Genomic DNA, 24,601 nt, shown 5'->3' on the forward strand with positions numbered 1-24,601 from the left:
ATTATATAAAATTAGTATATAAGTTTCATGAAGAATAGTAAGAGATAAAGATAAATCGATAGATAAAAGCTGCTCTTTTTTAATTATTTAAATCTCAAATCTTTAACTTCCCGGCTATTAAAATTGAAAATAAATCAATAGAGGTAAAGCCAGCTTTCAAAGTTCAGATTTTACAATCTCGGCTCGGAACTGATTTTTTTTTTCTTTTTTTGTTCCTTTGCTTATTTTAAAAATATGTGTTTCCCTGAATTTAAATATTTATTATGAATTAAGATTTTCCCATTCAAAATCAATTACTTTAACAAATTTAAATGGTATTTTTCTGATTACGGGACAGTAGTATATTACGTAAACATTGCTCATGCATTAGAAAAAATAGGCAAATCACAATATTCCCGTTTTAATTTAATAGTAATTAATACCCATTTGCCTAAAATATTTTCAAGAAAAAGATAAAAAACTTTGTAATAATTATTTTATTTTATTGTCTATTTAATAGTGATTGAAGCATTAGTGAATTAATCTGGAAAATTTTAAAATCACTTCACTTAACTGCTTAATTTTAAATTTTAAACACATGAATGCATTTAATCAGGGCCGGATTTACGTATAAGCTAAATAAGCTGTAGCTTGCGGCCCCGAGATGGCAAGGGCCCCCAGATCCAACTTTTTCCTTCTTTTTTTAAAGTTTTATTCGGAGCTGGAGCCCTCTGAAGCCTAAAATACATTTTTTTTTTNATTAATAAGCATAAAATTAGTTATGATCCACTAAATTAACTACAATTATATCAAGGTCATGTAATATTTAAGATTAGGAATGAGTCAAAATATTTTAAATTATATCGCTGATTTGCAAAAATCGATAAAATAAACTGACTAAGAAAATATTTTGATGAGCAAAGAAGCTCTGACCTCTGCTAAGTCTGTGCACCAACCTCCAAACTTGTACAGCAATAATTTTTATTTCTTTTAAAATATAGTTATATTTTTATTATAATAATACAGTCTTAGGCTCGAAGATTTTTTAATACTAGGAAGAAGAGTTTTTAATACTATTGGAATAATATTTAAACAGGGTCCCTGTTTTATTTCCCAATCTTCATAGCATATTTAAAAACTTCACGACTATCACTTAAAATATATATATATATATATATATTAAAAATTGCAATGAGTTTATGAGTTTTGCGAACCATTCGATCAATTTTTTTCACATTTTCGATTTTCTCATTAAATATATACGTAATTCAAAAATTTTTGTTGCTTATTATTAAGTAAAATAATATCAAAGGAAAAATAAATAATTATGAAAACATAAGTAATTACTAAACATTTTAAAAAAGAATTAAAAAAATTAAGACGGATGAAAAAAAAATTTAAAAAAATTATTGTTAAAAATCCTAATTTAAACTACGTGGAAATACTTTTTAGTAAATTAATTTCAAAATTATTGTGCACTAACGCACATATGGTGCGGCAAATCAGTGCGGTGCGTCTGAGTCAGATCAGGACATTTGAAACATTTTTTCAGGGCTCTCTTTTCCAATAGATGTTCAACTCCAATGATAGTAAATATTTTTTTTTCAATTCATAAATGTTCCGAAAAACAATAAGTAAAGTAATAACCTATAATTATAAAGTATTTTTTTTATGAAAATACTTTTAGGCAAATAAGTTTTAATTAATTATTGCTACAAAAATTTTGCCGTTCATGCAATTAATTAATGCTCTAAAAATAAAAAATAACATTAAGAGGGGAAAGTTAGAATGAGTTTATTTTTACATAATCATGAGTTATGTTTATGCATGAGTTTTTACGTAAGCAGAAGTTACATAAGCATGAGTTAAAAGCACATAAGCACTATATTTTTGTAATCCAAAAAAAAAAAAAAAAATACTAAATAAATATTGTAAAATCCTAAAATATTTAATTTTGGGATAAAATAACTTACATTTTACAAGGAAATAAGATATAGTTAATAATAAAAAAAAATTTAAAAAGTTATTGAGAAATAAAAATATTTTAAAATGCGAGTTAAGAAAAGAAAATTCCTTGCCCGATACTATTCACTCAAATTTCTTATTTTTCATTTAAAATTACATTGTATGAATTGCAATTCAAAATTTTTTTAATTGTTATAAAGTAAAAGTATAAAAATTAATAAATTATTATCTAAAAACGCTTCAAAAAACGAAACCACAGTTTGAATTTCAATTAGTGAAAATAAATATGGAATGCGTCGATTGACTTAAGAACTTCTCAGTCTATAATCATGAATGTGTTTTACAAGGTAACACGCTATGGTTTAATTAGAATTTTTTCTTCTGAAAGAAGCCCGTTGCTTCGCAGCCATAGAATATAATTGGCATGAGAGAGGGAGAAAAAATAAAAGAATATAAAATTTTAAAACCACAACTTTACGCTTTTGAGCCCTTATTCTAAATTTTAAATATCTAGATTCTAATGAAGAATGTGAGTACTCTCTGAAAATGGAATAAAACTTGTACTGAAAAAGAACATAAAGCAAGATCGTTTGGGGAGGATGGCTGCTAGCAAAATGCCTGTCCTCCACACTTGGAGAAGACGGGTGGCCGAATTCAAATCTTCGCTCTAATTATCCTATAAGCGAACGTGATATTTTTTAGATCTAGTGTTATGTAAACTTTTAAATATGATCACCCAGAGTTACTTAGATCTTAGAGGAGTATATTTTGGACTAAAATGTCACAACTGGGAGGCTGAACTGGATCAAGTAAACTTCAGTAATCGTTTTCGTCTTCAATAATTGCTGATATTTGCCCCTTGTTGTTTGGATATCTCTATTTTTTAAATCAATTAATAAATTCACGCTTACGGAAATTTAGGTACTTTCAAGTGTCCAGCAGCTTGAACAAATCTGTATGTTACACCGGAGTTTGGATCCACCTATGTGTGCTACCTTTTATGTTCGCTTAATAATATCTTGATGTTTTAATTTCGATCCCGTCCTTTTAAATATCTTGTCTATTCCTTTCTGTTCTTACACCTAATCACATCTCAGATTCGTTTATTATTTTTTAAGTGTCTCCCATTATCTTCTCAACAGAGTTATCAAAATTTGACACAAAAATTCAGTCTAGCAATATCCGAAAACAACTTTAGAAATTGATTAAGAGTTTTTGTTAACGCATGCGCTATGAATAATGTATAGATAAAAACTCGACTGAAACAATTACATTATCGATAAGTGGATTAATTAAAAAATCCTATTCTTTTAACTATCAAAGGCTATACATAAGGTTGGCTCTATTATTATATTCTATAGGCACAGGATTGTTTTCAATGGAATTCCTCAAAAAAGCGAAGCTGATGTTCTCATATTATTCTATGGGATAGTTTGTTTGGTGGGGCTCATGTCCAAGAGGTCGTGGGTTCGATCCCCGAAGACCGAAGGCTCCCCGTTTAGTAAATAGTGACTGATGCGGGTTAAATCTGTCGAGGCTCCAAGTCCTCCATGTTCCCATAACAAATCAAACCTCTGGGGGTACTGATCCAGGAGTTTCCTTGTCTTCTGGATTGGTTCAAAATTACAAGGCTACGGAGTTGAACATAAGTAGTCGTGAACCCAAAAATTAGGTCGGCTCTTCAACGACGGTTATAAAATTTTGGTTGCCATCATTCTGCAATAATAGGAAAATCTCTAGTATTTTCAATTGAGCTTGATTTTTCAGGCTTATTACAATCAACCTATAAGGCTTTAGGCGAATTTTTAAAAAAATGCACAAAGATTAACCCGATCAAGCTGATTTTGCTAGGGCATATTGTAATAAGTCTTTAGGGGAAGTATAACTTTTGTAATAAGTTATTAGGCTGGCTTTTCGTATCGAGAATATAAGGAAGCAGACCAATTGATCAATAAGTTATGCAATATATTATCAGCCTAAATTAGTATGGGCTCATTGAAAATTGTCTGAAATAAATTAAGCTATTTGAGCAATAAATTTTCTAATTAACTTAAAAGTGTATGTGTACTTATTGCAATAGATCTAAAAAGCGTTTGATGATTAGAAAATACTGAAGACTTTTTCCATTAGCTAGAGCCATTGTAAAATTACGATATGGAAACAGCAGGAAATACCCTTACGACAACGAGGGAGTGCCTGATTCATCATAAGGCCTTAGAGGCCCGGGCCTAAAGCTCCCTAAATGTTTCAAATGACTTCTTTTTGTGTTTTAACAATTGTCTAAAAATTGTTTAAAAATTGTTTATTAGAGTTAACAGAAATCGTAATAAATATATAAGCTCAAATTTACTAATGTATCGTAATTTACTCATGTTATAAATAATTTAAAGGCACTTCATAAATAATCAAGTAAATTTGGTTTAAAGTTGCGACCAGGGGGCCCCTGACAGTTTTATGCCAGGCCCCCGACATTTTGAGATCAGACCCTGCAACGAAACAGAAAATTTTTGAGTCAAGCTTTACCAAGTGAAAAGGAAACTTTAATGAACGACTTTAATAAATGGTTTTTGAATGTTAGTAACAGAGTAAAATCAATCACACAAAAACTGTATATGATATCACAGTTTATTTCAAAAACAAGTTTTCATCATGTCCATGTTAGAGAATAATGTTTCTGCATTACTGGCTGAAAGTATTGCATGATTCAAGCTTTTACATTATACAGTCATATATGCAATCGTGCACTTTACAGTCTTCATTATAATAAAAAAGAAGTTTTCTGTTATTCACTATAACTATCAAAGGTTATACATAAGGTAGGCTCTATTATTATACTCTATAGGCACAGGAGTGTTTTCAATAGAATTCTACAAAAAAGCGAAGCTTATGTTCTCATGTTACACTGTAAAGTAATACGTATAACCCTACATAATATTAAATGACAGTACATGAAAAAGTTCGATGTCATCTGAATGACATGCATTGTTGGAATGTTAGAACAAACTAATACTTACAGTCATAAGAAAAACGCTTAAAATAATATTAAAATGAATTATCTCTACTGTAAAGCAATTGTATCAGTATTACTAAATAAATGTTTAAGATGAAAAGTGGTTGAATTCCGTCAAAGCAATTTTTAATTCATTATTTTACATTTGAGAATGCACACTATTGATAGTTTTAGATTAGTATTTGAAATGCGATTTATATATAAAATTATTTTACGTTTCAAACATAATAACGTGGAAGACTTGTTTCTTAAAAGATAAGAGGGAGCCTATTTAAATATGTCTGTAAGAACGGTTTTTTGGAAAAAATTTAACCCCTACCTTTTTTTGTAAGCAAAAATAACAAGATGTTCTTTTCATCCTTTGCTTACGTAAAATATTTACGAAAACTTTTCTGATTAATGCATTTAATAAGCTAATTTTGAGAAGAAGGCTCTTCTAATTAACAACTTATTCGAGCATGTAAAGTATTTAGCTATTTTTATATTATCCAAGTTAAAGGGAAGATAAAAAAATAATTAAAAAAATTACAAGTAGTTTTCGTACTTGATATCGTTTAGACATTACGTAAGCATAACTCAACTAACGTAAACATAACTTCATTTTTTGAACCAAAAGAAATTAAGGCCATATTCCTTCTCTCCCTAGAAGCTAACGTCCTTTTAAAAGAACAATTCCTAATTCTTCAAATAAAAAAAAATAAAAAAAGTACATGTGTTTTGTTATTATGATTTACGTGTTAATTCTGTCAACCATAAAGCATTAATTACATAAATATTTGTATCTAGTCAAGACACAATTTTTTTTAGAGCTGAAGTGGTAGTTTACTGAAAGAAATATTTACTTTAGTATAAAATGTATACAACCACTTTTTTCTTGTATGCATTTTTCATTTGACTACTTTTTATGGCTAAATATTAATGAGTTAAAAACATATTTATTAAAACAAAAAACTACTACTAAAAGTTTAAAATGGATTAGAAACAGAGTTAAAAAAAACATACAGGGTTAAAATTTATTTTTTTAATGCGGTTAAAACTTTTTTTTTTTTAATTTTAAATATTTTTACATATGTTACTTTTTTTGCAAATACTCTATTGCATTTGCTTCTGAAACAGGTTTTAAAAATTTGCGTAATATTAAAAATGATTGAACGATTTAGATCTGTTATGTTAACTATTGAGCAAAATTATTGGTATTGGTGAAATATTAAAAGTTCCTCTTCTAATAAATTCGCGTGTGATAAAAATCCTTCAGCAAATAGTAAAAAGAAAACAAATTAAGCAGGATTTTTCAAGATTCGCACATCATATGAGTTAAAAGATTTCTAGTAAAAGTAATAAGATATTTCAATATCCTGTTGGGTATTAAAACGGTGACATCTATGAGTTAGTCAAGCAACTAAAGTAAAGAAATTAAAGACTCATTGGTTTATTCGGAAATTCTTTCCTCGTTTGTTTTTGACAACCATTTAATACTTGGCTTCAAATGGAACTTATTAGTCAACGATCTTCTCCATAACTTATATTTGTTTTGTCGAATCTTTACCTCTTCACTTCAAATCAATGGATGTGATTTCCTTATTATTATTACTATTATTGAATCTGTTGCTTCTCGATGTCGAAGTTTAGTGGCACTCTACAACCACATTTTCAATGATAAGTTCTAAATTAGTTTTCAAAATTTAAACAATTCCTAATGCACTGTAGACAGACACAAATTCACGTCTTAGAGATTGTTAATCTTATTTTTTAAAGAAAAATAAATTATAAAAAATAATTCGAAATATAGCAATTTTTAAAATCGTTTGGGATGCCTGTAAGTGACGTAGAATGGGTATCATGATCCTGATTGGTTGTTGAAACGTTGCATTTGTTTACGTTAGCAATTGCTCTTTCCATTCTATTTCGAGTAAGCCAAGCCTGTCAAGTACAAATTCTCTTAAGTAGCACAGCCTACATTCGTTCAGAAAGATTTCAATTCCACCACTATATATTTACACAAAGACTTAACACAAAGTCAGGCACGAAGCCATGTACAACATAAACAAACTTATCGTGCATCGAATTTGCCAGGTACACAAAACAAAAATATATGACAGTTACAATAAAATACATAAACAAATAATAAATCTAAGTTAAGTAAAAGAAGTAGACTAGAAAGAATTATATTTCAACGAATGTAATTCTGTTTATTTGTTAATTAAATACGGCTCCGCATTTAATTAATTTAATGTTAATTAGCATTTTAAGTTAAAGAGAAAAACTTAGCTCAACTTTAATATTTCATATTGCTGATAAAGATTAGCTTGTGCTGACGTCATAGGCCGTTCGTATTGGTAAGAAGTAAGGCTCCTATACTACATCCCTCTTCTCGGAGTGCAAGTACCCAATTATTCCCTTTTTAGTTTTACATTTGCAAATTGGTTACATGATAAAATTTATTATAAGAACAGAAGTAGACGTTTTTTTTTCTTCTTTTTTTGCTTCACATACAAATCTTATTACGTGCTCAATGGGAAGAAATCAAACAGTATTGAAGACTGACGATGATTATATTGCACCGAACACAAACCTTAGTACATACTCCAAGCTAAGAAATAAACAGTGTTAAAAACTGATGATTGTACTGCCCTGAACATAAACCTCAGTACATACTCGATTTCGAGAAATAAACAGTGTTGAAAACTGATGATTATACTGTACCGAGCACAAACCTTATTACATACTCGATGTTAAGAGATAAACAGCTTTAAGAACTGATGATTATACTGTACCGAACACAAAACTTAGTACATTCTCGATGTTAAGAAATAAATAGAGTTAAAAACTGATGATTATACTGTACCGAACACAAACTTCAGCTCATACTCGAAGCTAAGAAATAAACAGTGTTAAAAACTGATGATTGTACTGCCCTGAACATAAACCTCAGTACATACTCGATTTCGAGAAATAAACAGTGTTAAAAACTGATGATTATACTGTACCGAGCACAAACCTTATTACATACTCGATGTTAAGAGATAAACAGCGTTAAGAACTGATGATTATATTGTACCGAACACAAAACTTAGTACATTCTCGATGTTAAGAAATAAATAGAGTTAAAAACTGATGATTATACTGTACCGAACACAAACCTCAGCACATACTCGAAGCTAAGAAATAAACAGTGTTAAAAACTGATGATTATACTGCCCTGAACATAAACCTCAGTACATAAAACTGATGATGTACCAAACACATATCTTATTAACGTATTCGATGTTAAGAAATCAAATGATGTAGTAAACTAAATCTGGCTCATAAACTTTTCAGGTAACAATTTGGATATTGCATAGTTTTAAGGCCTCACATAACTTTTAAAAGGTAAAAAATGAGGGAAAACGAGCAATTTTCAACCATCTGCCAATTTTACAATGATTATTCTAAAAATACAAAATTGTGAAATATGACACTATACATATTCTACATTTTGAAAACAATGCAAAAAATATTTTTAAAAATGTAGAAATTTCTTAATTAATTAAAATTTTAATTCAGTTAAATTTTTCTGTTTTCCTTCGAGCGCAAGTTTCTGGAAAAAGTTTTTATATTATTTGTTTGATTTTTTTTGTGAGTATGGAAATATATGGTAAAACTAAAATGACGAAGATTGAACAAATTATTTTACGTTTTTCTCTATACAAAAATGTTTTTTAAATAAAAAATTTTTTAAAACTGTTATTTCATTTTTTAAATGTCAAAACATTAATCCCACCTTCAAATGGCTTCGCTATTTTAAAGAAAGAAGTATTTGTGACCTGCTGTAAAAATTTTGTGTATATTCTAATTAATAGTTTCAGAGATATTGTGCGCGCAAGGTGTAAAAATAGTATTTTGAGATAAATGAGTTTAAACACAAAACTGGACATATTTTTTTTAAAAAAATTCTTTTTTGTGACTAAAAATAGTATAAAAATTTTTCTAAAAATTACTGAAAACAATCACCTAATAACAATTACTGAAAATTATTAATACATTACATAATACTTGGAATAGTAACAACCAATAATTAATAATTAAAATTAATAAATTTTACGCGATATGCATTGCGAGGAATATCTCAGCTAATATATTATGGAATTACATGAAATTTTCATAGTAGATCTAAAAGTCATGTGTTTTTGAAATAACAAACTGCTTTACACACAGAAACAACATTATTATTTAAAAAGTATTGAACTTTAATTATTTAAAGAAAAATTGAGTGTTAAAAACTGATGATTATACTGTATAGAACACAAATCTTATTAACGTACTCGATGTTTAGAAATCAAATGTAGTAAACTAAGTCTGGCTCATTAACTTTTCAGGCAAGAAGTTGAGTATAGGATATTGCATAGTTTTAATATATTTATTATATTAAATGTGATATTGGTGTGTTTTTTACTTGGACACTAGAGAAAAACAAATTTAATTTCTTTTAGTTAGAAGTCAATCTTCCTCGGTAATAAAAGCTGACTACATAATAAGGATTATGACTAGGTAATATCACAGCATATCATATTAAAAGAATGTAGTAAGCTGTACAATTGTCCACATCAAAAAACAACAATGTCAACATGAAGGAAATACATATATGTATGTATGTACAAAACAAATGTAATTTGTGCTCAGGATAAAAAAGAATTACTGAGTTTGATCACAAGTGCATATTCTTTTTCTAAATTTACTTATATTTTTTTCATCATGATGTGCAATTGACAGTAGCAAAGCTTTTTGCAGAACACAAAGAAAACAATTTTTTTTACATCAAAATACATTTCATTAATTTTTAATACAATAATGGCTATACAAAGTTTACTAAATATTTCTTAATTTGGAATTGTTATAATTGACAGAATTCCTAATGAGACATGAACCATATTTTAGAAGAGATTGCAAACTGTTTGGTCATTTGACTTTCCAAAGGCTGGTCTGAAAACAATAGCCCTTTTTAAAAAATGTTGCATACTTCAGCTACCGTAAGAAGACGATTGAGCTTCAAAAATTTCATATTAAAGTATAGGTATTTTATTTTATAACCGTCGTTGAACAGTCGATCCAACTTTTGGGTTTACGACTACTAATGTTCAACTCAGCCTTGTAATTTTAAACCCAATCCAGAAGACAAGGGAACTCCTGGATCAAATATTGGGAGAAACTTGCCTTCGTGGAGGATTTTTTGATGGAGATAATCCTCATTTGCGTTACACGGAGAGGAAGATCACAAGAACCTCCCAAGGTTAGCCTGATGGCAAAGGGACTCTAACCCATGATCCGTCTACCACTGAGGATATTTCACGTCAGCACTGTGGTCAATGCAAGCCAGATGCGGATTCGTTTCAACCAGCCATTGCTGGGATTCGAACCAGGTTCACCTCATTGGAAGGCGAATGCTCTATCCCCTGAGCCAACGCTGCTCGATGGCAAAATTTTATATTTTATAACCGTCGATGAACAGCTGATCCAATTTTTGGGTTTACGACTACCAATGTTCAACTCCGTAGCCTTGTAATTTTGAACCCAATCCAGAAGACAAGGGAACTTCTGGATCAAGTATTGGGAGAAATTTGCCTTTGTGGAGGACTTTTTTGATGGAATTAACCCGTATTTGCGTTACATGGAGAGGAAGACCGCGAGAACCTCCCACGGTTAGCCTGTCAGCATTATTCATTCATTAAATGGTTTCAAAATAATTAAATAAGATTTCGATCTAAAAATATTTTTATTTATTTATAAATTAATTTATAAATTAATTTATTAAGTATCAGGATTCCACCAAAAAATGATCGATTATACATCAATATTGGCACAAACTTTTTCCTTCGCACCATTAAATTTCCATCTCGCTCAAATCTCGTTTTTTAAACGCCTAAGTAACTCCTATTTTAACTATACCACTCGTACCATGATGTGACTTCGAATTATCTTCTTACGACAGTTAAGTAATGAGTTAGTTAAACACCAAATATTAGATCAGATGCCTAACGTTTGATGTTAACTAAGCCAACAATTTTTAACTCACTGATTTCAGTGGCATTTCATATTACAGTGCATTTCAAGCGAGAAAACAAAATAATTTTCATTGGAAATATTTGATTCCTAGAAGTAGTATCACTGATATGGATTTAAACAGCACTTCAATTTTACAGCTTCGACAAATTATTGTTGTTAAACCAGAAAAAAACCTTTGCTGTTTAAAAAAAAGAATATTTTTTAAACCTTCTTAAGACATAGTACACAGATTAAGGAATTAATTAAATTAAATTTTAAACCATGACTTATAAGTTATTTTTTGTTCTATGTATTTTGTTCGGAAAAAAAATCATAATTGTTAGATATGTAAGAATAAAAGATAAAAAATGCTTGATTTATTATGTCTGCCGTTTTTAGATTTTTCAAAAAGAGAAGTTATTTATTATCGGGCATGCGGTCTCTCTGTTTTACATAATTTATTTTATTAACTAGTTTAAATTTAGTTCAAAACGTATAAAATAACGTAAGAAATTAATTAACGTGTTTTTATCTATTATACTAGTCAAGAATTTTCAGGGAAAATCACGCCATTTTTTTAGACATGTTCTAGCTTAAATCACTTAAGCATAGAGAGAACAATACATTTTGTGCGTAACAAAATATTTCCCTTTCGTGCAACAAAAAATATGCGACATAAAATAACTGCTTGTTCTCAATAGCATATCATTAAATCATCTGAAGTTAGTGATATTGAAAGAAATTTTGCAACCAAACGTTTTAATCAAACTTTAAACAGTTTTTGTTCAAATTTATTACTTATATTACACCTTTATATAAAATACTTTTTTTATCGGCAAATATCTCAATTTAAACTGACAATTTTTTGTTGTCTTTTTCTTTAATTTAAAAATTACGATTTTTAATGTATTTTATATTTTTTTATAGGTTTTTGTTCAGCAAGCTCTTGTGCGAATTGTGATTTTCAGCTTACGATTCGCTCGTCTTTAAAGTACGCGCTTATATTTTAAAGCAATATACATGGCCGGCATATGAGATGATTTTGAAAATAACGCGTATACCAAAAAATTTCGATGTTTTAATTTATTTTTTTTTTTTAAATTGAAGAGTTGAATTCGTCAAAAAAGAGCGAATTTACTCACGAAATAAATCTTGGTGTGTAGAAGGCTGGTAAATTTATCAGCCTAAAGAAATTAAGCTTATTATATTCGTATATGGTACATGTACTATATTATAATTATTGAGTGATAATATTCATTCTTACAATTATATTGCTACAATGTGAAAATTATTATGCAATATAATTTTCATATTTGATACTCTAATTTGATATTTGATAGAGGGTGTTCTCAAATCACCACCTTAAATGAATATTTTTAGAGCAATTGTGGGGATGAATTGAAAGGATAAGTTCTCCAAAAAGTGAAACATTTTATCAAAATTTAAATAATCATTGTCAAGTCCAATTATTGTGAACGAAAACGTCAGATTTAGATCATCAAACAATTTTAGATAAAATCAAAAAGCAATTTAATTCCTTATTAGACATCAGAACAATTGACGAGATAGTGAATCACATTTCAAGTGATAGTTTGCAAACAAACGAAATTCCGATTATACAAGCAAGCAGGCAGACTAGCACAAAACACACCCACGCATTTAAAGCTGTTTTCAATGACGAAAATTCTTATCAGGAAGCTAAGAGTTAATAGCTTCCTGATGTTTCTATATTCATTAATGCTGATTTTCTTTACTGCACTAAAATGTTACTTATCATGTTTTCCTACTACTCTCTTCAATTGAGAAGGATATCTTTCCAATGTAACGTAATTCATTATTGACAATATCTATATTTAAATGTGCTTGAATCATATTTAAACATTTGAATTCTAGACTTCACTATTAAATATTTATTGTGATCTTAACTTCCACCAGGACCGTGAACTCCCGACATTAGACATATTGGTAGTGTATCGAAACATATTATTCTTTTATATTGACTGTTCACCCATTTAGCTGTTTGTAATCATTCGATTAGGTAGAACGGTAAATGGATAAGCAGCCGCTTTTCCTCCCACCTACAATACACAGAACCATAGCGACAATCACCAAATTGTCTACTACTGGAAGTCCATCTCGTGGTGTACAGACAGTTTTGATAGTGACATGAATTTAATTTCCGCAAGGATTCTAAAAATATACTGCAAAGGTGGTATTTTGAGAACACCCAATATAAACAAAACTTCTTGACATTTATCTACAGAGCTACGGTAAGAAGACACATGAAATTTAGCGAGTTCATTTCGATACAAGGATATTAGTATAAAGTTATTTCTCCTCTTATTGTTTGTAATTCCCATATTATATATATAAAAAAATGGACTCGTATAAACTTATGAAAGCTTCTTCTTACCAAAGTAATACAGCAGAGCATCTAAAGAAAATAATTGGGAGATTCAGAGGGAGGGGGGAACAAAACTTGCCTTCCCTTAGCTTCATTTACCTCCTTTAGCATTACTTTAGGTTACCTTTACTTACCAAAACCTTATCCTGGTTATTCTGCATTAGAAAATGTATAAGTTCTTCAGAAGGACAAAACCACGGCAATAGCGCTACGAACTTTGCCCAGCGTATTAGCAAAATTATCTATTCTTCTTGTGGACCCATCACACCCATCCATTTTCTGGGGCAGCACTGATTCTGGGTCTGGACACCATTCCTGTCTTGCTAAGACCCGGTATGCGACCCGTGGTACTCGACGGTGACGTCACTATGCAGGATGGATGCGATCGAGATGCAGATCGAATGTTGCAGAAGCGAAAATCTGTTTGGCCTGGAAGTATGGTCGACAGAAAGTTCTTTGCATTCCTCTGAGTTAAAAGTTTCACGGAGAGCACCTGAAAAATAAATAGAAATTGTTAAATATCTCGTTAGAAAATACATAGATAGTAACTTAACCTGCTATGCTCTTGATAAGAACTCGAAATTCGAAAAGGGAAGATCGACAAAAAAGAGTTTATCATAATAATGTAACAATAGTGTTATTTTTGAAGTTTGACTTTTTGAACAATTGAACAATGACATTAAAAAATTTTCCATTTGCTTTCTATTAATTTTAAAATTTAAAGAACGCAATTTCTTTATGAATTTTGTCTGACAATACTCGGGGCAAAGCAATGCCACCTAAAACAGACAAGGCTTCAGCACTGGTTACCATAAGCAAGAAGTTTGATCCTTTAGTAGTCCGAATGTAATGGCATCGTTTGAATTTCCTTCACTGTGCAGCGTTGTAAACAGTGACATCCTTCTTATTTTTTCTCCATTGCGCAGTTTATGTTCGTCACGTGGGACTAATTAGTTGATCCGTAATTACATTTTAGCTCTATATAATTGTATTCAGTACGATTTGTGATGTTCCACCATGATAAAATAGCTGGCATTGCTTATAATCTTATTAAAAGAGTAGGCAATAAACAAATACAAATTTTATTGATACAAATAGTAATAAATATGATGAATTTAAATGGAAATTCCTTAAGAATTCTTAAACTTTTATCAATTTATATAATAAGAAACCGTTTTAAGTAAAAACAAACCCCAGATTTGTTACTTATTTTCATTAAGTTAGTTCCCAACACTTTTGTTCTAAACATTCATCATCATTTCTTTTTCTTTTATTTACTCAGACCACATTTATATGTTTTATTCATTAGAGATTCAGTGAAAACATTTATGCATTTGAATACTGCGGAAAATTTCATCGCAATTTGCTACTTTTCTCAGAAATAACCATTCAATAGTTAATTTTGAAAACTTAAATATTTAAACATTTTTTCCCCCACAAATATCTCGTAGCAGACGATTTATTATTATTTCTGCATATTCAACATACATTATTTTTATTGGTAAAAAGTCTTCTATTGAGCGATGAAAAGAGTTATATGGCAAAACAATCAGAAAATAGTTAAGTACCGTTAGATATAAACAGGCTGTCGTAGTAACGGTATTGCTTAAAAGTTAAAAGTTTGAAAAAAGATAGTTGAATACAATTTACAAAAAATAATTTCGAAAAATTAAACAGATTTTTTTTTAAAACCATAACCATCTATATGCATCAGCAAAAAATAAAGAATTTAGTCTTCTTCCAAGGACACAAGAATTACTTAAAAACATTCTATGGTATAGAAAGCTGTTCCGTAATCACTGACCCTTAATATATGTTTTTAGTTTCTTTGTCCAAACTCAAAAATGTATGCCCATTATGAGTCACAAATAAATTTTTAAGTGCGAAAAAACAAAAACAAAATATAATTATTAATTTTTGAGGAAATAAAGTTAAAAATCATTCAATTCAGTAGGGGAAAAATGAGCGCTACACCCCACTTTTAAGGTTGATGACCTCTCTTACTATAGTGCTATGGGATATACCCAATTTTTTCAGTATGCATGAGAGTTCAACTTCGCTCATAAGCTCTTTGTAAAGATGACGTAGCTTGGTTTTTTTTGTAGCATGGTTTGGACTAAACAAATGTTTCTTAAGAATTTTGGGTATTTATTTCTTCACAACTATGGGTATATTTGAAAAATTTGACGTGATTTTTATTATCTGAAACAAGTTTCATCTGAATTCCTCGAGGCAAATAATTAAAAAAAATTCGCCAAGTGTCCACCACCATATGCTCTTAACGCTGCATGACTAAACAAATGCTTTTTAAAAAAGATTTAGTATTTATTTCTTTGCAACAATGGGTATTTTTGAGAAATTTGACACTTACTTCGTAATTTGAAACCAGTTTCAAATGAATTACTCATTGGAAAAAGTTAATAAAAATTCGCAATATGTCCTCTTTTATTTTTCTATGCTGTTAACGTAGCATTGCTTGAACTAAAAATGGCTTCTTAAAAATTTTGGATTTTTTTTTTTTTTACATATACGGGTATTTTTTGAAAGAATCGACGATTACTTTTTAATCTTAATCAAGTCTTAAATGAGCTCCTTATTGATAAAAATTATAAAAAAATCACAATAGTCCTCATTTTCGTTAATTATACATATATTCTTAAAACATCATTGTTTGGAGTAAACAAATTCTTCTCAAAACTTTTGATTACTTATTTCTTAACAAATATGGCTATTTTTTAAAAAATTGACGCTTACTTAGTAATCTGGAACGAGTTTCAAATTATTTTCTCATTGCAAAAAATTATAAAAAATTCGCAAATTGTCCTTTATTATATTTACTATATTAATGTTCTTAATGTAGTACGGTTTGGACAAAACATATGCTTCTTAAAAATTTTGGGAATTTATTTTTTTATACATATGGGTATTTTTGAAAACAATGACGCTTACTTTGTAATCTGAAACAAGTTTCAAATGAATTCTTCACTTTGAAAAATTATAAAAAATTCTCAAAGTGTCCTCCAATATGCTAACTTTAAACATGCTCTTAACGTATTATTGGATTAAGCAAATTCTACTCAAAAATTTTGAGTACTTATTTTTTGACACATATGGTTATTTTTGAAAGAATTGATGCTCACTTTGTAATCTGAAAAAAGTTTTAAATTATTTTCCAATGGCAAAAAATTTTAAAAAATTCGCAAAATAATTTCCATTATATTAATTATATATATATGCTCTTTACATAGGATGGTTTGGGACTGAAATGCTTCGTAAAAATTTTGAGCATTGATGCGTCAAATTTTTTCAAAATCCCCATAGATTAGAAGAACTAATTACTCAAAAAGTTTTAGAAAACATTTGTTTAGTCCAAACCATGCTACGTTTAGAATTGTGAGCATTTTATAATTTTCTGTAGTAAGGAAATCATTTGAAACTTATTTCAAATTGCAAAGTGAGCTATTTTTTCCAAAATTACCAATATGTTTCAAAAAATAAGTACTCAAAATTTTTAAGAGGAATTTATTTACTCACGTTGAGAACCTATATGTATAATTAATGTAATGAAGGACAATTTGCGAATTTTTATTTTTATTTTTGAAGAGAGGAAATAATTTTAAACTTGTTTCAGATTATAAAGTGAGCGTCAAATTTTTTTTAAAAAAAATTGCCACAAGTGACAAGAAATAAGCACTTAAAATTTTTAAGACGCAATTTTCAGTCGAAACAATGCTACGTTATGAGCATATTTAAAAAAATAAAGGAGGACACTTTGCGAGCTTTTTGCAAGGAAGATTTCATTTGAAGCTTGTTTCAGATTACAAAGTAAGCGTCAAATTTTTCAAAAATATCCATTGATATGAAAGTAATAAACACCCAAAATTTTTAAGAAGCATATATTCAGTCCAAACCACGCTACGTTAAGAGTATTAATATAGATTTAATTAATATAGAGCATAATGAAGGATATATTGCAGATCTTTTATAATTGTTTGCAATGAGAAAATATTTTGAAACTTGTTACAGTTTCAGCGTCAATTTTAGAAAAGTGAATTTTTCCAAAAATACCCATATGTGTCAAGAAATAAGTAATCAAAAGTTTTGAGAAGGATTTGTTTACTCCAAACAATGATGTGTTAAGAGTATATATATTTGGCGAAAAAGAGGACAATTTGCGAATTTTTTATAATTTTTCGCAATGAGGAATTTGTTTGAAACTTGCTTAAGGTTAAGGAATGAGTGTCAATTCTTTCAAAAATACCCGTATATGTCAGTAAATATGAACCCAAAATTTTCACGAAGCAATTTTTAGTGCAAACAAAGCTACGTTAAGAGCATATACATAAGAATAAAGGAGGACAGTTTGTGAATTTTTTGTAACTTTTTCTAATGAGAAATTAATTTGAAACTTGTTTTGAATTAAAAAGTAAATGTCAATTTTTTTGAAAAATACCCATAGATTTGAAGAAATAAATAATAAAATGCTTTTAAAAAGCATTTGTTTTGTCTAAACCATACGATGTTAAGAGCATATATAGGGTTAACATAATGGGAAACACTGTGAATTTTTTATAATTATTTGCTATGAGGAATTCATTTCAAACTTGCTTCAGATTAAAAAGTTTGCTTGAAATTTTTCACATATACCCCCAGTTCTGAAGAAATAATTACCCAAAATTAAGAAGCATTTGCCTAGTTCAAACCATGTTACGTAAAGAGCCATGCTACTTCATTCCTACAAAGAGCTTATCAGTGAGGTTGAACTTTTATCCATATTGAGAAAGTGAGGTATAGCGCTCATCCTATAGACGAGAGGTAATCGATCATTAGTGGGGTGAAGCGCTCATCCCATAGCACTATAATAAGAGAGGTCATCAACTCTAAAAGTGGAGTGTAGCTCTCATTTTCCCCCTACTAAACTTATTTGATTGAAGGAATTTTGGCGGAATCACCTTTGAAACATGTTATGTTTCTTTTTGCAATCGAAGAGTTTTAAAGTGTTTTTACTCTCACCTTTCTCTTTAATGATTCGTCAGGAAAAAAATAACGTTTTCAGAGCTTGACGACGTTATTTTTTTTCTCTTCCCCTAAGTTACGACTCATTATGTGTACATTTTCTATCGAAATTTTTAACAAGGGAGCTAAAAATATTTGTTAAAGGCGGTGATTATGGAACACCCAGTATGTGTAAAGATTACTAAAATTAGCAGTAATATATGTAAAGAATGCATAGTCGTTTGGTTTTCGCAGAGTTTAACAATATTCGAAATGCACTCACCACAGTGAAGAAAGCTGCAAAGAAGAGTAGGAGCATACTCCACCATTTTTCTGCAATCCACTTCTTCAGAATGGCCACCCCTTCAGGGGACATCAGAAGATTTCTCAGAGTTGCCAGTGGTCCCGATGGGTCGATCTAATTCATGAGACAGTTAATAATATATAGCAACCACAACAATTTTCATTGAAAAAATATTAAATTACTTTATTGTGTTACACAATATGCAACCAATTAAAAAAAAAGAAAAAGATCAATTTTTAATAAAAAATATATAATATTTGGAATGTGAATACAATTGAGATTTCTAAGAATAAAATAAGAAATATAAAAACAATATCAGTTTTTCGAATAAAATTTAGCTTATGATAATATTCAGCTGAAAATAAATGGAAACGAAACACGCTTAATAATTTTTGATGCAATGATCGAATCTCCACATTCTCAATCTTAATGATTCGAGGCTATTATTAAATATGCTAATTATTTAAAGCAGAAGATATTTTAAGTTACGAAATTAGGTGCGAATCTTCATGTTCTGGAACTCAATCTTAATGATTCGAGACTATTATTAACTATGTTAATTATTTAGTGCAGAAGATATTTTAAGTTACGAAATTAGGTACGAATCTTCATGTTCTGGAACTCAATCTTAATGATTCGAGACTATTACCAACTATGTTAATTATTTAGTGCAGAAGATATTTTAAGTTACGAAATTAGGTACGAATCTTCACGTTCTGGAACTCAATCTTAATGATTCGAGACTATTATTAACTATGTTAATTATTTAGTGCAGAAGATATTTTAAGTTACGAAATCAGGTACAAAACGTACTTTCTTTGAGTAATCATATAATTTCTTCGACGGCTTTAGATTTTTTACTCTCAGAATATAGAGGGTAGCCGCAATCTGGAAAATAGGGGCCGAATAGTTTTATCAGGAGAGCAGTAATAAGTTTGAACCCCTTAATGGTAATAATAAATTTTGGGTATTTCGTATAACTGGAAAATGTTTTAAGCGAATTGAAGAAATTTTGCCAACAATTTTTTTTATCTAATTATAATTCCATTCAGAAAATAATTGTTAATAATTATTTGCAATTTTTTATTATTCTTTAAGAATAGTAGTAGATAAAAAATGTTTAATTGTAAGGCAAGCTAATTTTTACATCATTTTAAAGAATGGTATTTTACATGACTAAATTCCAAAATTCCATAAAATCGGTCGAATACTTCCTAAAAAATCGTATTTTAAAAAAGTTCTTTTACTTTATTTTATTTTATTTCATTTTATTCTATTTTATTTTATTTCATTTCATTCTATTTTATTTTATTTATTTATTTTTTTACTGGACGATGACAGTTTTTATTACAAAATAATCTTTATAGCTTGATATATGCTACAGACGTTAATTTGTATTGAAAATTGTTATTTAGCAATTTCACTGCAATAATTCTGTGGAGAAGTTGCCATTGCTGGCTAAGAAGAACTATGCTGCCCTATATAACATATTTTTCGAATTTTATTTTAAAACTGAAGTAAAAAAATACACAAAATGAGAGTGAAAAATTTATTTGAGGAGGAAAACAAAATATGATGAATCATTAACACGCTTGACGAGATTATGCCCAATTCGTCGAACTTCGATAACATTTGTATTTGTTTTCGCTCAAATATTAACACAAAATGAAATTAATACAAAAGGAAACTATGAAAAATATGTTTAATAAAAGTTCAGAGTCAAAGGACTAATAAATAAATAAATAAAAACTATTTCTATTGGTTTCGCAATTGAATAGAAACACTTCTGCTTTGAAGATAACACAGCAAAAGTATGAATAATTTTTCAAAGCAAAAAATAATTTTTTAAAGAAAAATAAGTAAGATAGCAAAACAAATTGCATTTGTGTTTCAGTATTATTTCATATGCCCTTTAAATGTCTTACAAATGCATTCACAGAAGTGCTTGTTTCCACAATTTTATTTCTATGACATGAAACGATCTATTTTCATTGAATTGATATTCGAAACTTTTATTTATTTACTTGAATCGCATTTTCGCAAAAAAAGATAAGAATTAAACACCCCAGAAACGTCTGAGTGTCCTGACATTAAATTTTGTAGAATAAATAAGTACTTTACGCAATAGCTATCGCACAAATTAAGCTAAGTTTGCGACGCCTCATTTAGTGCATGTATAAGACATCATAATTATTGAAGACACTTTTGTAATATTTTTATGTTTTCGTTCATGCAAGGGTTCGTTGTAAAATTGAATGAGAGCTATTTAACCCTTTCTAAGGCTGTGGTAAGTATACTTAACATCAATTTCAGCAATTTTTAACTATCCATGGTAAACTATTTATTTTAGTTTGTGCTGCTAGATGTTAATAATTTTATCTCAGATGAAAAACCCTGGAATAAATTTGGTATCCAAACGTCAATTTTAAGGAATATTTACAGGAGATGCCATTCGTATTTTACTAAGAGAACAGGACATAAGCGCTGCTTTCGATATCTCCCTATGCAATCCCCCGTATTTTTTCCAAAATTCCACTGGAATTTATTTTACATTTCAAAAGAAATATAAATCAATAAGTTTGTGGGGGGGGGCGAGTTGTTATCGACAATGTCAACCCTCGTCTATGTACAAGTACCCCGACATAGAACCGAGTTAACATGTCTTATATACTAGTGACTTAGGATTGTATTTTTGTAGTGGAAGATACACTACAGTACAGTAGAATTATATCTGTGATAGAATTCAATGAATGGATACCACAAGCTGATTCATTGCTGTTGTGTAAAAAGCCGGGAGAGCTGTATTAAGATCACCGTACTTTTTGAGTGCTGATTGTGGGAGCTGTATTAAGTTCACGATCGTGGTCGCTCCTGTGTTGCCATTAGCAGTCGAGTGAATATGTTGTACGTCGCGTGTGATCAACACCTCCTAGAAAAGAGCAGGCCTCAGCACGGGTTACCATAATAATAATGTCCTTTAGTAGTCCAAACGTTTTGACATATTTCGTATTTTCAACCACTGCGCAGCTTAGTACCTCGAACGTAATGACATCTTTCTTATTTTTCATGTACTGCGCAGTTAACTTCGTCACATCGGACTACTAAATTGATCCGTGCTGAGGCCTTCCTCCGTCTAGGAGGTGTTGGTGTGATCGAGACTGAGTAGCAACAGCACGAGGAGGTGGATAATGTCGCAGTCACAAGTAGCAAGTCAACTGTTCAATGTGGACTATCCATCGAAGTAGGCGTGTTCAGATCGAAGTGAGAGTTGCTGCCAAGATAGGCGTGTTCACATCACGTCCGAAGGTCACCAATGTGGGGGGTAAGTTGTTATCGACAATGTCAACCTTCGTCTATGTGAAGGTACCCCGACATAGAATCGAGTTAACATGTCTTATATACTAGTGAATTGGGATTGTATTTTTTTAGTGGTAGATACACTACAAGTTATTAGCCTCTAATGAGTGAAGGTACACCTATCATCAAAAAAAATCATATTAAAATTCAAATTAATTTGATCTAACAAATCCAAATGAGTTTATTTCCTTTACGCAAGTTTAATCCGAAATATATTTTAATATATTCTTGCTAGATTTAAACGGTTCGTTAAGTGGTTAATCGAAAAAGGGACTTACTTCTCGGCATGACTGGTGTATATCACAGTAACCATTGTAATTGTCACAGGGTGCTCCAGGTTTTGCATATAAGTCCGGTACGTCATAAGGTGGCATGTTCCATTCGAAGGAAGATCTGCAACGAATTTTAATTTCTATACTAATATAATATCATAAGCTATTAGTTTGAATCGAGGATATTTTTCTGCTTGTAAAAAATTTAAATGCTTAATTCCTAAATTATATTAGAAACTCTCTTACTTGCAACTGAGTTCATCCCCCGGAAGTTTGCAACACAATTCGCATGATCGAATGAGAGGATCGTGATAACTTCTGATACATTGGCAAGACTCTAGTCCATAAGCCATACATATGGATCCCGTACACTCCTAAACAAAAGTTAAAGGACAAATAAAAAAATTAATAAAAAATAAATAAGTAAAATAAAATTGAAGTGCAACTTTAAAATAATACTGTTTGTTTTTAATCTTAAAATTGTAAAATTCGGCATTCTAAGTTATCTACCACGCACAATAATGGATAAATTAAAAGCTTAATTTATTTTTGTTTAAATATTCTGAGTAGACCAATATTTATTACTAAATATAGCCAAAATGTAAACATGATGCGTTTCACTTTTATTTTTTTTACGGTAACAACATTCCGTACAACCCAATATTTCACTGTTAAAAAGCAGAGACAGCTGAGGGACAATTTTTTATTTATTTGAATTGTTAATTTAAAAAAAAACTCATATTTAAAATAATTCATTTAAAAATTGACTCATTTTAGGTTTTAATTATTGAAACCGATTGTAAAATAATTTCAGTTCAAACCTCTGTACTTCGTACTCTTGTAAAAATAATAATTAAATATCATAATATCGTCCCAGATTTTACTATAATACTTTTTTTTTTGTTGATAATTTCTCATTTTCTGATATGGTTTGCAGTTTAATACTCAGACAATCGCTTCGTTATTGGCGAATGCCTTGCGAATGATGTCAGGGATGAACATTTGTGTTAAGAGAGCACCGCTAAGGTGAAAGTGCGGTGTAACTCAGAAACCTCCGCTGATAGATGGAAGCACCATCTGAAAGGAACGGATCACACGGATCTGAAAGGAAAGAAAATTTTCTCCAGAACCATGTACTCATGGTACTGTTAAGCAATCGACAACAGGACTTTAGATTTCACAAGTTTTACGAGCACGTGTATCACACGAAACTCGGTGGGTCTCAGTTTTGAGAATTGGACCCTTCGTTGGCCTTCAAAACTTGGCTCCTTCGGACCGGGATCTGATGCTCTAAACACTAAGTTACCAAGGCTCTAACAAATGAGTACAACATGGAATAGACGCCACCCCATGAGGTGACTCAAATTGGAATCCCAGCTTTGGCTGGTCGTTACGAATTCTGCTCTCGGCTTGCACCTACCCAAGTGCTGACATAAAATATCCTTAGTGGCAGTGGATTAGAATCCAATTGTTATCAGACTTACCTCGGAAGGCTTTCGTGGTTTTCCTCTCTATGTAAGGCAAAGTTGGGTTAGTTCCTTCATAAAGGCCCTCCACGAAGACTAGTTTGCCCCAATGCTTGACCCAGGATTTTCCTTGTCTTTTGTATTGAGATTGAAATTACAAGGCTAAAGAGTTGAACATTGATAGCCGTAAACTCAGAATTGTGTCGTCTGTTCAATACCGGTTATCATATATAGTATATATATATACACCGAAGAGCCATTACATTATGACTACTATCCATCTATAACAATGGGCTGCCCAGGTTTTCTTGGTTTCTCACCCAGGAACAATATTTTCATGGGGCACATTAGGACCCATAATCCACATAGAACAATCCCTGACGTCTGTAAGCTACTTGAACATAGTTCAGATCAGGTTCACCCATTCATGGCAACAGTTTTTACTGCGGGGGATTGTGTTTACCAACAGAAAAGTGCACCTTGTCATAATTGTCGAATCATCATGGATTGGTTCGAGAAACGTTCCAGTGACTTTCAAGTCATGTCGTGGCCCCCAAATTCACCTGACCTTAATCCAATAGAGCATTTCTGACCCTACTTGGAAAACCAAATTCGTGCTGCCGCGCTACCCCCTCGCAATGTGAGGGAATTGCAGGACAAGTTGGTGAGCGCTTGGTACCAGATACCTCAGACTACCTATCAGCGCCTTGTGGAATCAATGCCACGGCGGGTGCTAGCAGTTTTGAGGGCTAAAGGAAGTCCTACATGTTATTAGCAGTGTGGTCATAATGTAATGGCTCTTCGGTGTATATCTAAATTGTAATGTATACA

The 24,601-nt window shown here is 30.4% G+C and overlaps 1 protein-coding gene across 1 annotated transcript in view; it reads right to left on the reverse strand.

The window, feature by feature from the left end:
- Nucleotides 1-4,555: 4,555 nt before the first annotated feature.
- The window catches only part of LOC107455245 (disintegrin and metalloproteinase domain-containing protein 10), a 93,179-nt gene continuing 73,133 nt past the window's right edge, over nucleotides 4,556-24,601 (reverse strand). The window contains exons 11-14 of the mRNA XM_043049301.2: nucleotides 22,551-22,678; nucleotides 22,311-22,425; nucleotides 18,655-18,789; nucleotides 4,556-13,869 (exon numbers count right to left, since the gene is read on the reverse strand). Coding sequence (XP_042905235.1) covers nucleotides 13,639-13,869; nucleotides 18,655-18,789; nucleotides 22,311-22,425; nucleotides 22,551-22,678 — 609 coding nt within the window. The 3' untranslated portion in view covers nucleotides 4,556-13,638. The remainder of the gene's footprint in view (nucleotides 13,870-18,654; nucleotides 18,790-22,310; nucleotides 22,426-22,550; nucleotides 22,679-24,601) is intronic.

The sequence above is a fragment of the Parasteatoda tepidariorum genome, chromosome 3, assembly GCF_043381705.1.
Source record: "Parasteatoda tepidariorum isolate YZ-2023 chromosome 3, CAS_Ptep_4.0, whole genome shotgun sequence".
NCBI classification, from domain to species: domain Eukaryota; kingdom Metazoa; phylum Arthropoda; class Arachnida; order Araneae; family Theridiidae; genus Parasteatoda; species Parasteatoda tepidariorum.